At 56.2% G+C, this 15,266-nt stretch overlaps 1 protein-coding gene across 13 annotated transcripts in view; it reads left to right on the top strand.

The window, feature by feature from the left end:
* SRCIN1 (SRC kinase signaling inhibitor 1) overlaps positions 1 to 15,266 on the top strand; it is a 74,486-nt gene that overhangs the window by 42,192 nt on the left and 17,028 nt on the right. For 11 of the 13 annotated variants that reach the window (XM_031657590.1, XM_031657589.1, XM_031657588.1 and 8 more), the window contains 12 exons: positions 255 to 1,123; positions 2,156 to 2,248; positions 2,484 to 2,527; positions 2,807 to 2,994; positions 4,159 to 4,334; positions 10,347 to 10,477; positions 10,608 to 10,755; positions 11,080 to 11,326; positions 11,823 to 12,057; positions 13,691 to 13,845; positions 14,138 to 14,290; positions 14,949 to 15,071. In XM_031657590.1, the coding sequence (XP_031513450.1) occupies positions 255 to 1,123; positions 2,156 to 2,248; positions 2,484 to 2,527; positions 2,807 to 2,994; positions 4,159 to 4,334; positions 10,347 to 10,477; positions 10,608 to 10,755; positions 11,080 to 11,326; positions 11,823 to 12,057; positions 13,691 to 13,845; positions 14,138 to 14,290; positions 14,949 to 15,071 (2,562 nt within the window). The remainder of the gene's footprint in view (positions 1 to 254; positions 1,124 to 2,155; positions 2,249 to 2,483; positions 2,528 to 2,806; positions 2,995 to 4,158; positions 4,335 to 10,346; positions 10,478 to 10,607; positions 10,756 to 11,079; positions 11,327 to 11,822; positions 12,058 to 13,690; positions 13,846 to 14,137; positions 14,291 to 14,948; positions 15,072 to 15,266) is intronic. The other 2 variants (XM_021929145.2, XM_009190463.4) reach the window with 1 other exon arrangement.

Genomic DNA, 15,266 nt, shown 5'->3' with positions numbered 1-15,266 from the left:
CTTCCCCTTCTACTTCCCACCCCTCACGGTAGCTGAGCTGAAGGTTACCCCTCTGGTGCCTCTTCATCAGCCACCTTTTCCGCCATGCTGGAAACCCTGATGCGAAAGGGGCCCTAGACGCAGCAGGATGGAGGGAGGGCTGAGACCTGAAGGGACTTCCTAAGCGTCAGGGAGGAGATGCTGGCTGCTCAAGCAGGGGGAAGAGGTGTCTTTGGTGACCAGCCCCGTGGGGTTCCGGGCTGTCTTCTGCGCAGAGAGAGATGGTGTACGCGTCGCGGGAGTCGTCGCCCACGCGGCGCCTCAACAATCTGTCGCCAGCGCCGCACCTGGCGTCCGGCTCGCCGCCGCCCGGGCTGCCGTCGGGGCTGCCATCCGGGCTGCAGTCCGGCTCGCCGTCGCGCTCACGTCTCTCGTACGCCGGGGGGCGCCCGCCCTCGTACGCCGGCAGCCCGGTGCACCACGCGGCCGAAAGGCTGGGAGGCGCCCCGCCCGCCCAGGGCGTCAGCCCCAGCCCCAGCGCCATCCTGGAGCGGCGCGACGTGAAGCCGGACGAGGACCTGGCGGGCAAGGCGGGCGGCATGGTGCTGGTGAAGGGCGAGGGTCTCTATGCAGACCCCTACGGGTTACTGCACGAGGGCCGTCTGAGCCTGGCCGCGGCCGCCGGCGACCCGTTCGCCTACCCGGGAGCTGGCGGCCTCTACAAGCGCGGCTCGGTGCGCTCGCTAAGCACCTACTCGGCCGCCGCTCTGCAGTCCGATCTGGAGGACTCCCTGTACAAGGCTGCGGGCGGCGGCGGCGGCCCGCTGTACGGCGACGGCTACGGCTTCCGCCTGCCGCCCTCGTCACCGCAGAAGCTGGCCGACGTGGCAGGGCCTCCCGGAGGCCCCCCGCCGCCGCACAGCCCCTACTCGGGGCCGCCCAGCCGCGGCTCGCCAGTGCGCCAGTCCTTCCGCAAGGACTCGGGCTCCTCGTCCGTCTTCGCCGAGAGTCCTGGAGGGAAGACCCGCAGCGCGGGGAGCGCCTCGACAGCCGGAGCTCCCCCTTCGGAGCTCTTCCCTGGGCCTGGGGAGCGCTCGCTGGTGGGGTTCGGGCCGCCAGTGCCCGCCAAGGACACGGAGACCAGGTGAGGGACGTTAATCAGGCTTCAGGGACTGGGGGTGGGGGGTGCGCTGCGGAGAGGGTGCACGGCAGAGTCCGTGGCAGGTGTGTGTCCTGGACTGAGATCCCGGAGTCCTTTGGAGACCTTGAGTAGTCTTGAAGGGTCGCCAGAAAGCATCTTGGATGTGGCAGGGAGGGCACTGGAAAGACCAGCTTGTCATTTTCCTCCCATCCGCAAGACTCAAGGGGGTAGTTGAGAGGTCCCCAGACGAGGACTCTGGAGACTTGTGTTTGCATCCATTTTCTAAGCTTCGGTTTCCCCAACTGTAAAATTGAGGGGCTGAACCACTTTTAGTGGCTTTCCAGCTTAAGAGTTTGCAGCAGTGAGAGCTGTCCAGCACCGGGACAGCTGAAGTCCACTGGGGAGGAGGGTGCTATTGAGAAATGGCGACGGGGAAAGGAGCACATTCGGGTACCTAGCCTCCAGGCTGAGGAGCCCCTGCCCATCGCTCAGTCCCCTCCTAAGGGTGCAGGGCTGGAGGAGGTAACCAGGGCAGTAGGTAACCTGCGCCCTCAGGCAGCGCTGCTGAGCAGTGAGAAGCCATTGGCCTTCACACAGCTCTTACGTGGCCTGTGTGCCAGGCACTGCACATGCTACTGTCAGTGCCAAGCTGGGCAAACCCAGTTCCTGTCCTGGTCTAGTGGGGAGACACTCAACATACCTCCACTTCCCTTGGGTGGTGTGGAAGGAGGGGTTCCTCGGGGCTCCTGGGGTCTGTGGAATGTTTTTGGGAGGGGGTCAGGAGAAAGGCAGAGCAGGCAGGGGAAAGCATTGCCAGGCATGGAGAGATCAGCGTGCAGCCTTTAGGGAGGGAGTGAAAGGTGAGATGGGAGGCTTTGGACCTGATCCTTAGGCTTGGGGCCCTTTGGGTTGTCTGTGTTTTGGTAGCCAGGGATGGGACGGTGTTTCTTCTGGTTACCAATTTAGGAATGGGGGGCTGGGCAGGAGAGACCCTATGCTCAGAGGCGAGGTTGCCCAGACCCCCTTCCTCTCCAGGGAGCGCATGGAGGCTATGGAGAAGCAGATTGCCAGCCTCACAGGCCTGGTGCAGAGCGCCTTACTTCGAGGCTCTGAGCCTGAGACCCCCAGGTGAGGCCCCTCTCCCAACACCACTGCCAGGGCCTGGGGGTGGAGCAGGAGGAAGGGGAAATGGGCATCAGCTCTGCCAGTGTCTCACTGGGTGACCCTGGGTGAATCCCTTCCCTTCTCTGGGACTCTATCCTGACATCAGAGAGCTGGAGGAGATGACATCTAAGGTCCCACCCAGCTCTGGAGGTCTGGGGCTGGCCTGGACCCCCTAATGGCTTTTTTCCCTGTGCCACAGTGAGAAGATTGAAGGCTCCAACGGAGCAGCTACCCCCTCAGCACGTGAGTGACCCTCCCCCTCCCCCATCCTTGTTCTCTCAGAGGCTGCTTCCTAATCTATAAAGTGGGGATTAAGCAATAGCTACATCACTAGCCTTAGCCCAAGAGGTCTTTGCCCTGGCACTTTGGTCCCCACCCTTAGGGCTGGCCACTTGGGGCAGGTAGTCAGAGCCACGGGGTTCTCTGGCTATGTGGTGGAGAGTAGGGAGGACGCTGTCCCAGCCCAGTCCTTCCCAGGCTCACAGTGTGTTCACTTTCTCCCATCCTCGTGGTCCTCTGCAGCCTGTGGGTCAGGCGGCCGGAGCAGCGGGGCTACCCCTGTGTCCGGCCCGCCCCCGCCCTCGGCCAGCAGCACCCCTGCAGGGCAGCCTACCGCCGTTAGTCGGCTACAGATGCAGCTTCACCTGCGAGGCCTGCAGAACAGCGCCAGTGACTTGCGCGGCCAGCTCCAGCAGTTGCGCAAGCTCCAGGTACCGCCCCGTCCCGGGCATCGCCCCACCAACGCCCACCTACTGGTCGAAGCCCCTTGCCACAAGTCCCGTCCCATCCCCTACTACCTCATCCTTTTCCCAGAGCTCCCACGCCCGAGTCCTTCGCCACTCACTGGTCTCTCTCCGAACCCTTTCTCCCCTTCCCCTTTCTTGAGCTTCTGCCCCCTCGCTGAACCTCCGCTTCCTCACCAAGGCCCTACCCCTCGCCCCTATCCCTCTCATTGAGCCCTCCTTCTCCTTCCCTGAGTCCCCATCGCCCTCCTGGAGCCCCAGTCACCCACTGAGCCCCTCCTTCGTCAGTATCCCTCGGGGCAGTTCCAGTTCCTTCCTGCCCTGCAACCCTTTCCCTAAGTCAGCGAGAGCCCTTCCCCCAAGTCCCCTCAGCTCCTCCCTCCTGAGCCCTGACAGTCTCCCCCGGCCCTGCCTGGCAGATGGTCCCACCTGTCAGGAGCTTGGCATCGCCGTGTCCGCTCCTCAAGCGGGCCCAGGGCCCCTCAGGTGAGGATAATGAGCAGAGACAGGCTGGGGAGGGGGCAGAGAATTGCCATCTGGGCAAAGGATAAGATCTCGCCCACCCCCGCCATTCAGGCTTGGAACTGGGTTGGATCAATGGTTAACTTAGTCTTCCTGTCCCAGCCGTGGAAACTCTATCAAACGCCAGCGCTTGAGTCCTTCATTCCAGTCCCGTCCCCATTCCGGGATGATGGAAGCCACAACCATGCGGCCGCACTGTTGGCAGGGACCTACATAGGGCCACACCTTGTCGCGCAAATATTCCCAACCCCTTCTCCTGCCTCATATTCCCCAGAACTTAACCTTGCCCTCCTCCCCCTGCAATAACCACCCCGTCACTGCTGCTTGCGGCCACAGCCATGCAGCTGCCCCTTTGCATGGCCCATTTAAACGCTCCCCCCTCCACGATCCCCATCCGTTCTCCTCCTGCCTTCCCTAGAACTTAGCCCTCTGCCCCTGCCCTTCGCCATCCCACCCCTTCGCTGCTGCCTGAGGCGGAGCCAAGCAGCTGCATCTTCTGCTGAGCCCTGCCCTGGATTGGGCAATCCTCTTCCCGCCTTCTCCCGTCCCTTCCCCTGCCGCGCGCCTCCGCTCCCCCCACCCGGGTCCATCCGTCCGTGCGTCCCGCAGCTACAGAACCAGGAGTCGATGCGCGCGCTGCTGAAGCGCACGGAGGCAGAGCTGAGCATGCGCGTGTCGGAGGCGGCGCGGCGGCAGGAGGACCCGCTGCAGCGGCAGCGCACCCTGGTGGAGGAGGAGCGGCTGCGCTATCTCAACGACGAGGAACTTATTACCCAGCAGCTCAAGTGAGGCTGGGCCCGCGGGGGAGGGAGAAGTGGGGGTGCGGCCGGAGTACCTGCCACCTGGTTTCCCTGGGAGGCGCAGCTCCCTTCCCTCGAGTCACAGGTGGCGTTGGTCTGTTCTGAAGCCTGATTTCCTTCTCTGGCCTGATTTCTGTGTGACCCACAAACCTTTGATCGGCTGGCATTATTCCTGATTTCTTTTTTCTGGCTTGATGCCTGTTTTGCTATGGTCTTGCTTCATAATGATCCACACTCAGGCTTCCTGTGGCCTGCAGCTTCACTGTCATCTGGCCAGCTGCCTGATTTCCCTCTGCCCTCTGCCTACTTTCATTCTGGCCTTTGACCCGTGCAAAGTGACCCTCGGGTAGTGCGTTCAGGTGGAGCGTTCAGGTGCCGCCACTGCTCCAGCCTAGCGCTGACCAGCCACCATTGGATATCTGATTCCCTGATCTCTGAGTCCAGATATAGCCAAGGAAAACCCACCTTCCTTCCTAGTGCAGCTGGAACAGGGCTGAAGTGTTTTCAGAAGGAAGGAGGAATTGTGAACACTCCGCCTCCACATGCTTAGGCATGGAGGGGTTAACAGAAGACAGTCTTCTGATCCAAATTTAGCAAATGGCTGTCTGGCCAACCATTCCATTGTCTGGCACCTTTGAAGGGAGATGCTGCCTTTCAGTGTCCATTCAGGGAGTGAGCACCCCCACCCTGCTTTCCCTCGACAGTGATAGGGATCTGAGACAAGAGGCCCTGCTCCTTCCTGTGGACCCCCTCTTGGTGACACAAGGCACTAGGGGACCTGGAGTCCAGTGCCAGCCCTGAGGTGCTGAGTGATCAGGGCAGTTCCTGCCCCTCTCTGTGTCCCAGTGTCCTCATCTGTACCCAGCATTAAGCTTTTCACCTCTCTTTTCAACAAGGGGTTGAGTTGTACTGGCTGGGGACTCCGGCAGCCAGGAGAGGCTGCTCTTTGGAGCCCAGCTTCCTCACTAAGTCATAAATGAGCCTCTTGCTAGGGGCTCCTTGAGATGGGTCGCTGCTCCTCAGTCTGGGGCCCACATAGCCTAGTGGTACATGTGCATTTCAGCAAGACCCAAGGCAACAATTCCCATGACACCATGTAGCTGAAATAGGGTAAGGGGCCTCCCCAAGGGGACATAAGCCAGGAGCAGCCACCCCATCACTCTAGGTGTGATAACTTAGTGATGACTCCAGCCAGATCTCCAAGCAGATTGGCAGGTACCATCTCTCCTCACCCAGGGAATTCCATTTCTCCAGATTTTCTATCCTTTCCTTGTCCCTTTTCATTCAGCCCAGAGGAGGGGGGTTGGAATATTCAAAAGGAATTTTACTGAGACATTAAAGGAAAATTAAAGGAGATCTAAAAGCACAGAGCTAGAAGATACGAAAGGACAGATTTATGCCACTGTCATTATAAGTGTTTGGTCCTTGGCTCCCTGAGAACCTTGGTTCTCCAGGAACACAGACTCCACACCCCCTGCCCCATTATCAAACCCATTATTCAGGGAGCTTGGGACCTGCAGTACTGTTTCTGGCAGGATTCTCCATCCTCCTGAAAGAGGGCTCCTGCCTCTACTGGGTTGGGCAGATTCTGGGCTCCAACTTGGCCATGAAGGCCCTCCCTGCCCAGCTCCCATAGCCTTCCCAGGCTTTAACCCTGCAGCCCCGCTACCCCACACTCTGGCCATAACCTCTGCACACTTACTCTTGCTTCAATTTGCTATGCCCCTTCCTCTTTCCTGGCAACTTGCTGGAAGTTAAAACTGGTTCTGTTTCATTCAACTTGACTCACTCACCTGTTCATCTAGCCCAGCACTTAAGGTCTGTCTGGGCATTGCCTTTAGGTGCAGCCTCTGCTGACTGAGACCTTTTAGGTCCTGGAATCCACCTTTGCCTAACCCAGGGCGAGCTTTGTAGGTATGCCACCTGTGCAGTCATTCAGGGCCCCACGCTTGGAAGGGCCCCATGCTTGGTATAATGCTCTGCTGTTGCCATCTTGAAATTCTTAATAATTTTTAAACTAGAGGTGACATTTTCATTTTGCATTGGGCCCCATAAATTATTTAGCTGGTTCCATTTTGACTCTTCCCTGTTGACCCCTCCAGGACTAAATCTGGGTTTGGAAAGCCTAGCCACTTTTTCATCCAGTGTCTAGACTAGCTGGCCTGGGACTCATTTGCAGAACTTGCCCAGGTTAGAGGCCGCACAACTTTGGCAGATTGGAAGATGAGAAAATCAAATTCAGGAAGCCCACAGTCCCTCCTGCCTAAGGAGTTACAGTATTATCATCACCACAGAGTCTTATTTGGAGTCCTTTTTTTTAAATTATTATGTGCTTGCTTTAAGTTCTAGGGTACATGTATAGCATTGGGTTTATTTACATATGTATGCTTATTACCATGTTGGTGTACTGCACCCATCAGCTCAATCAGCACCCATCAACTCGTCATTTACATCAGGTATAGCTCCCAATGCAATCCCTCCTCCCTCCCGGCTCCCCGTATTAGGCCCGGTGAGTGATGTTCCCTTCCTGAGTCAAGTGATCTCATTTGTTCAGTTCCACCTAGGTGAGGGGCAATGCGGTGTTTAGTTTCTGTTCTTGTGATGGTTTGCTGGAATGATGGTTTCCAGCTGCATCCATGTCCCTACAAGAGACTAAAACTCATCACTTTTGCCATCACATAAGTATTCCATAGGTATACCTATACCACATTTCATATCAATCCTTGTCACTTTTAGTGGACATTTGGGTTGGGATTCCAAGTCTTTGCTGTTGTGAATGGTACTTGAAAGCCAAAACATACGTGTGCATGTGTCTTTATAGCAGCATGATTTATAATCCTTTTGGGTATATACCCAGTAATGGAATGGCTGGGTCATGTGGTACATCTAGTTCTGAATCCTTCGAGGAATGCATACATACTGTTTTCCATAATGGTTGAACTAGTTTACAATCCTTATTTGAGTCCTTTACATGGCAGTCTCTTCCTCTTCTGAGTGATGTTTGGGAGTGACCATTTTATAAAACTGGCTGGCTTGGACCCAGTCGATTATCGCATGGGCAGGGGAGTTGTTGCCACATGTGGTAGGGGTAGGGGGCTGGGCTAGGACAGTGTATGGATTGGGGGCAGCATGGGTGATGTTGGTGTAGTGTGGGAATGAGATGCAGCAGAACCAGTGGCTGATGTCAGATGTGAATAGATCCTGCTCTGCCACAAAATGGCTGTATGACCTTGGACTAACTAGTTAATCTCTTTGAATATCTTTTTTTCCTTTTTTTTTTTTTTTAAATGACAGAGTCTTAGTTAGGATAGCTGATTAATTAGGGTAGCTTGCTATAACAAATAAGCTCCCAAATTGTTTAATAATTCAAAAGTAATAAACATATCTTTCTCATGGAATAGTATTGGGTGTGTTAGGCGGGTGGCTCTCTTCTCCATGCAGTCATTCAGGGACTCAGGCCGATGGAGATTCTGCTGTCTTCAACATGTGTTTTCCAAGATCACCCAGAGAGTTCCAACTTACGAAAAAAGAAAAAGGAGCATGGAGGATCTTACACGGGAGGTTTTTGTGGGCCAGGTCTGGAAGCAGCATGTGCCCCTTCCACTCATCTTCCATTGGGTAGACTTCAGTTAAATGGCCACTTATCACTGCAAGGTGGGCTGGGATGTGTAGTCTAGGCTCTGAGCCACTGTTTGTCTGTGTGTAAGCTGGAGATGATAACTGTTCCCACCTCCAGGATTTGTTTTGAGGATTAATCAAAGTAATGAAAGCCAAGGCCTGAGTGTGGCACCTGGCATACAGTAAGTGCATAATACAGGATAGCTCTTTAACTGGTAGTGCTGCTAAGTCACAAGCTTTTGCCCTTGACTCCAACCCAGTCTGTCTTTTCACCTGTTAGTTGGATGAAGATGGGTAAGGTGTGCTGATAAGATTTGCTGGTGACACAGAGCTTTAAGCGGGAGCAAATCTGTTGGATAATAGAACTGAAATTCAAAAGTTGTTTGCACCTAGATTGAGCTGAAATCCAACGGATGGGATTTGACAGGAATGTATATAAAGTTCCGCATTTGGGTCAGAGATGTCAGCGACTCAAGTACAGAACTGAGATGACCTACCTGGGCAGCAGTTCCTTCTCTCCCTTGTTCATTCATTCCACATTATTTCCCAGAAATCTACTCTGCACCAGGCACCATGCCAGGTGCTAGAAACCAGAGATGAATCTGGAAGACATGGTCCTTGCCTGCCTGGGGTTAGTAGTCCAGAAGGCTGCACAACCCAGCCAACAGGAGCTTCAGCGGTTTGGAGGGCAGGAAGCAGACCCAGCAACCACAAGGGGAAGGGCTGGAGGAGAGCTTCCCATTGAGACCTGAGGATCAGTGGGAGTTAGCACGTGTGTGTGCGTGTATGTGTATGAGTGAATGGAATAGTCTAGGCAGAGAAAACAGCATTATAAAGAGCCAGAGAGGGCAGCACATGTAGCACCTCAGAGCAGTTCTGAAGGGTTCTAAGCAGAAGCCAGATGGGACGAGGGGTACAGCGGCACGGAAAACAAGAGCAGCTCCCAGGCACTGAGCCCTTGCCGCCTGCATTAGCTCATCCAATCCACCTGATGGCCCCCATGAAGGGGGAACTCTTTTCTTTTTTCTTTTTTTTGAGACAAAGTCCCACTGTGTTGCCCAGGCTGGAGTGCAGTGGCACGATCTCGGGCCGCTGCAACCTCCCGTCCTGGGTTCAAGTGATTCTCCTGCCTCAGCCTCCCAAGTAGCTGGGATTACAGCCACATGCCACCATGGCCGGCAAATTTTTGTATATTTAGTAGAGACGGGGTTTCGCCATATTGGCTAGTTGGTCTCGAACTCCTGACCTCAGGTGATCTGCCCGCCTCGGCCTCCCAAAGTGCTGGGGTTATAGGCATGAACCACCACACCTAGCGGGGAACTCTTACCATCCCTATTTTTTGGTCGAGGAGGTTGAAGTCCAGAGATATTAGGTAACTTGCCCAAGATCTCTCCTCTGGCAAGGGCAGAGCTAGGATTGGAGCTTAGATCAGTCTGACTCTAGAACCAAGTTTTCAGCTACCATCTTCCTGCCCTTCTTGGCTGCACTGAAAAGTTTGGATGTTAGCCTCAGGATGATGGGATCCATCAATGGCAGGAGTGATGACCTGATCTGATGTACAGTTTAGAAGAATATAGGGTCTTAAATGACACAAGTTCAGCATACACTAGCTGAAAATCTAAAGCAGCTTTGGCCCTCAGGAAAGAGACTGTGTGGCTGGATCATTTGGGAGAAGGGCAATGAACATGGCAGTTTCCCCCGAAACAAGAGACCTCCCCAGGGGCACGTGCTCTGCCTCTGGTTCTCTGAAAGGCAACCAAGTTCTCTCTGCTTCCTTGGCAGAATAGAATCAGGGGATGCAAGTTACAATGAGAGATGCTGGGGCAGATATTGCTGAGGATCAGAGCTTCCAAGGGGGACAGATGGTGCAGGGCACCTCTTAGGGAGAGCTTCTGAAGTCTCCTCATCTCTGAGATTTGGCATTGCAGATTTTACTTGAGCATGTGGTTGGTGGCTGGCTTTTATGTTTGTTTGTTTTTGAGACAAGGTCTCCCTCTGTCACTTAGGCTAGAGTGCAGTGGCACAATCACGGCTCACTGCAGCCTCAACCTCCCAGACTCAAGCGATCCCCCTGCCTTAGCCTCCCCAGTAGCTGGGATTACAGGCACCTGCCACTACACCCAGCTAATTATTTTATTTTTTTGCAGAGACGAGGTCTCCCTATGTTGCCCAGGCCGGTCTCGAACTCCTGGGCTCAAGAGATCTGCCTGCCTCAGCCTCCCAAAGTACTGGGATTACGAGCATGAGCCACCACGCCCAGCCTCCTGCTTTTACTTTTGATCCAACTGGTGGCCTGATTTCTTTCCAGCTGCCCAATTTCAGGGGGCTGGGCTGGCATCTCAGGCCAAAAGAGCTGAGAGGGTCTCTCTGTGGCTGCAGTGACCTGGAGAAATCGGTGGAGAAGATCCAGAGGGACGTGTCCCACAACCACCGGTTGGTTCCTGGCCCCGAGCTGGAGGAGAAGGCACTGCTGCTGAAGCAGCTCGGGGAGACGCTGACGGAGCTCAAGGGTGGGTCTGGGGCCTGCGAATGCAGCATGTTGTCCAGGGCGGGGGAGTCTGCCATATTCCAGCCACCATCCCCTCCTCCCAGTCTGCGGTGCTCTCTCTGGCCCCGGCTCATACCTTCCTGTCTCCGAAGCTCACTTCCCGGGCCTGCAGAGCAAGATGCGGGTGGTGCTGCGCGTGGAGGTGGAGGCGGTGAAGTTCCTGAAGGAGGAGCCCCAGCGCCTGGATGGGCTCCTCAAGCGCTGCCGCGGGGTCACGGACACACTGGCCCAGATCCGAAGGTCATTCTGTCCCTGACCTCTGATTTCCCATGGGGTCACACACTGGGCCCAGACCCATAGGTCAGACTGAACCCTTACCCCAGCTCCCCCAAAGGTCACTGACGTGCCGACTGAACTGGCATCTCAGCTCTGCTTTGTGACCCCTGCATGCTGTAGACCTGGCTTCCTCTTATACCAGGGGCAGTCACTCCTCCCCAGGTCCTCCCACCTCTCCTGCAGCATCCCAGGATGCTGCCTCCCACCCCTTCTCCCTCAGGCCAGCCTTCCCGCAGAAGGGTCATCACCTGCTGGCCTCACAGCTGCTCCCAACTCTCCCAACCCCAGGCAAGTGGATGAGGGTGTGTGGCCACCCCCCAACAATCTCCTGAGTCAGTCCCCAAAGAAGGTGACGGCAGAGACTGACTTCAGCAAGAGCGTGGACTTCGAAATGCCACCCCCCAGCCCCCCACTGAATCTGCATGAGCTGAGCGGACCAGCTGAAGGAGCCTCTCTTACCCCTAAGGGGAGCAACCCCACCAAAGGCTTGGACACTCCTGGCAAGAGAAGTGTGGACAAGGCTGTGTCTGTTGAGGTGCTGGGGCCAGGGATTGTGGGTGGGGCCGTGAGCCAGGTTCACACATTCTTACGACCATCCTTCCTAGGGTGGGGAGTGCCAGTCATATGGGTCTTTTTCCTTGGTGGAGGAGGGCCAGTGCCCTAATGGAAGTCTAACAGGCATAATGAGGGTGACATTAGCCCTTCTAGACAGAAAGCATATTATGAAGCTACAATAATCAAAGCATTATGATGTTTGCCCAAGAATAGACTATGTAGTCAGTGAAATAATAGAATGCCCAGAAATAGATCTAAGTTTATCATGAATGTAGTATATAATGAAGATGGCATTCCTACCCATGGGGATGCCATGTCATACCCACAAGAAGTCAAAGAGTTTTCCTGGAGGTGGGATCAAATATGAGGCTTCCTTTTCTATTCCTTGCCTCTGTGGCCTGGGGGAGGAGGCTGAGGCCCCAGAGTTCCTGGAGCGGGAGAGCTACCTTGGTCCTGACTCCTGGCTCCCTCTTAAGGCTGCAGAGCGAGACTGGGAGGAGAAGCGGGCAGCCCTGACCCAGTATAGTGCCAAGGACATCAACCGGCTGCTGGAAGAGACACAGGCAGAGCTGCTCAAGGCCATCCCTGACCTGGACTGTGCCAGCAAGGCCCATCCAGGCCCAGCTCCCACTCCAGACCACAAGCCCCCCAAGGCCCCCCACGGCCAGAAGGCAGCCCCCCGAACGGAGCCCAGCGGGAGGAGGGGCTCAGGTATGGGGAGTAGTAGGGCTGGTGAGGAGCCCAGTGTCGGGGAGTGCCCTCCTCGGGAGCTCAGGCTGATGGGGGAGGCACTGGGGACTCAAGATCATTGTGGCCGGGCTGCCAGACAAGGGAGGCCCTGGGACATCAGCGGCCACTAAAGGGAGACTGGGACCCAGAAGGACAGGGTGAGCTGGATTCCATCCCGGCTTTTCCCACTGTCCTGGGAAGGGAGCCGCTGAGAGGACCAGGCAGGGAGGACAAGCAAGTCCAGGCAGAGTCATCCGCCTCCACGACTTGGCTGGGTGCATGCCACAAACCAGGCTGTGTTGAGGATGGGTTCCAACGCTGATACTGACACAGTTCCCATGGTCCCCAGCCTGAGTCACGGTCCCGGGGTAGGCAGAAATCCAGACCAGAAGTGGCAGTCATCATTCCTTCATTTTATTCATTCCTGCAATGTATATTTGTTAAGCACCTACTGTGGGCTAGGTGCTAGAGATATGGAAATAAGACAGGGCTTGCTTTCAAAGAGCTCAGAATTTAGTGGGGGAAATAACACTGACATTTGTGTGTATCAAGCACTTGCTCTGTGATAAGAACTGTTCCATTGTTTTTAATGTATTCATCCTTACAGTTTTATAACAAGCCCAGGAGGCAGATATGGTAGTTATTCCCATTTTACAGAGGAGGACATAGGCTCAAAATGATTAAGTAATCTGTGCCGGGCCATGCCTAGTATGTAAACCAGAAATAGAATGCAGATGTTAAAGGTAGTAGCAGAGGTGAATGCTGGCACTGTGCAGTCCTGGTGGAGGCCCTAGGAGGGCAGGAAGGCTTCCCTGAAGAGGTGACTTTTCACTGAAGTCTTGCAAATGAGTGGGCACTTCCCCAGCCAGTGAGAGAGGGTACTCCAGGGTGAGGGAACAGTGTGTGCAAACGCCTGGAGGGGTGTGTGTGTGTGTGTGTGTGGTGTGGCCTGAACAGGGTCCAACCTGGGGAGCAGCAGGCAGAGCTGAGGCTGAAAGCCTGGTAGGTGCAGAGGTGCTGGCCTAAGGAGCTTGGACATGGTTTGGGGTGATGGGGAGCCACTGCAAGATCAAAGGCAGGGGAATGTCATGGTTAGAGTGACCTCTCTGCAGGTTACCCTGGAAACAGGGCTGGAGGACTAATTGGGGGAAAGGAGAGCCCAGTGGGAGGGGCCAGGATCCCTGGAGGAGAGATGGAGAGCTGAGCCAGGGCAAGGGTGAGGGGCAATGGGAAAGAGGTCGTTAGAGCAGCGCCTCTCTAACTTGAATGTGCGTCCGTCACCCCAGGATCTGTTCAACCAGATCCTGATTTAGCAGCCCAGGAGCGGGGCCTGAGCTGCAGTTCTGACAAGCTTCCAGGCGCTGCCAGTACTGCTGGTCCACAGACCACACTTGGAGTAGCAAGAGTGCTGTCAGGAGAGGGACAGAGCTTGGGGCTGGCGTGCAGGAGGAGATAAGAGAAGGAGGGGGCCTGTGTTCTTGCCCCCAGGCTTGCTTCTCACTTCCTCCTGGTCCTCCCTGGAGGAGGAAGCAAGGTTTATCCCCTTCAAGTTAAATGTAGTGCACTGACTCCAGAGTTGCAGGCCCGCTGACCCCCGGCCCCTTGGTGCCTGCAGATGAGTTGACAGTGCCCCGATACCGCACAGAGAAGCCCTCCAAGTCACCCCCGCCGCCCCCTCCCCGCCGGAGCTTCCCCTCCTCCCACGGCCTGACCACCACACGCACTGGAGAGGTGGTGGTCACCAGCAAGAAGGACTCGGCCTTCATCAAGGTACCACTCCCACCTCAGACAGAGGGCCGGGGGACTGAGTTAGGATGAATCCTCAGATGACTTCTGGAGACCCTCTGGGGTGGGAAAGAGACCCCTTTCTCAGAGAACATGGAAGGAAGGAGGGGGTAGCCGGTGGCAACTTTGTCCTGCTAGTTTGGGATTCCGGGTATGTGTATTTGCCTTAATTCCATGCTAGGCCCCTGTCCGTTGAGGGACACCATGGGGCCTGGGAGGTGAGCTGGTGCTGAAGCCGGGCAAAGCCTGGCCTTGACAGGGGTCCCGGGCTTTGCAGAAGGCCGAGTCTGAGGAGTTGGAGGTGCAGAAGCCCCAGGTGAAGCTGCGCCGGGCCGTGTCGGAGGTGGCCCGCCCGGCCTCCACACCACCCATCATGGCCTCGGCCATCAAGGACGAGGATGACGAGGATCGCATCATTGCAGAGCTAGAGGTAGGTCAGGGCACACCTGGCCCCCAAGGTCTCAGCCAGGCCCCCTTCCCTGCCAGGCTGCCCCCAGGCCAGGTGACAGGATGAGACAGAAGATGGGCTCTCGGGCTCCCTGTGGAGCGCTGGCTGTTCAGACCTCAGGCTTTTGCCTCCATTTCTTCTCCACTGTGAAATGAGGGGTGGGGGTCTAAAGTCTTCTCTCCTTACAGATTTGAGTTTTTTAATTGTAGTCTCTGAGTTCCCCCAAGTATCCCCAGACCTCCTGCACTCTGAAAATCCCATATCCTAAGATTCGGAGATCACCAAGTTTGGAGACCCCCATCCCCGAGTGTTCCGAGATCAGCTCATGCTTGAGATCCCATACTTGAGTATTCTGAGGACAGAACTCTGAGACTCTCATGCCCCATGCCTCGACTCTCCCAGCGGTGTCAGTCACCACACTTAAGCGTTCTCAGCCACCCCCAGCCCCAGTGCGGGGCCTCTGGAGGTGACCAGATGAGGGCAGAGAGGGCTGGCGGCCATGGCAAGGGACCATGGGGTGAGGCTGGGGGCCGACGCCATCCCAGGCCACACTCCTCAAGGATGCCGAGGCCACAGGCCAGCACCCCCGTCCTCCCTGGTATCCCCTCCTCCAAACCTGCCCCCACCTTCTGCTCCCCAGGTGTTTGAGAGAACCTCAGTGTCTTCCCTCCCCCCCACGCCCCGCCGCCAGCTGATCCCCACCTTGCTGTCCCCCCAGGACCTGGGGCCCCCCGGGGGCTCAGCCCCAGGCCCTACACGGAAGGTAACGGGGCTGCTCCTACTTCTCCCAGCTCTCTCTCTGCCTGTGCCCCCACAGCTTCCTCTCCTCACCTCCCACGCTAACCCGCTAAAACGCCAGTCACCGTCCCGAGTCCCGCCACCGCCACAGCCACTGCCACAGCGTTACACGTGGACTCACCCCTCCCCCACTCCAAGGACAGGCGCATAACCCTTCCTC

The sequence above is a fragment of the Papio anubis genome, chromosome 17 (genome assembly GCF_008728515.1).
Source record: "Papio anubis isolate 15944 chromosome 17, Panubis1.0, whole genome shotgun sequence".
NCBI lineage: Eukaryota > Metazoa > Chordata > Mammalia > Primates > Cercopithecidae > Papio > Papio anubis.
This window is presented reverse-complemented; position numbering and strand designations above follow the sequence as displayed.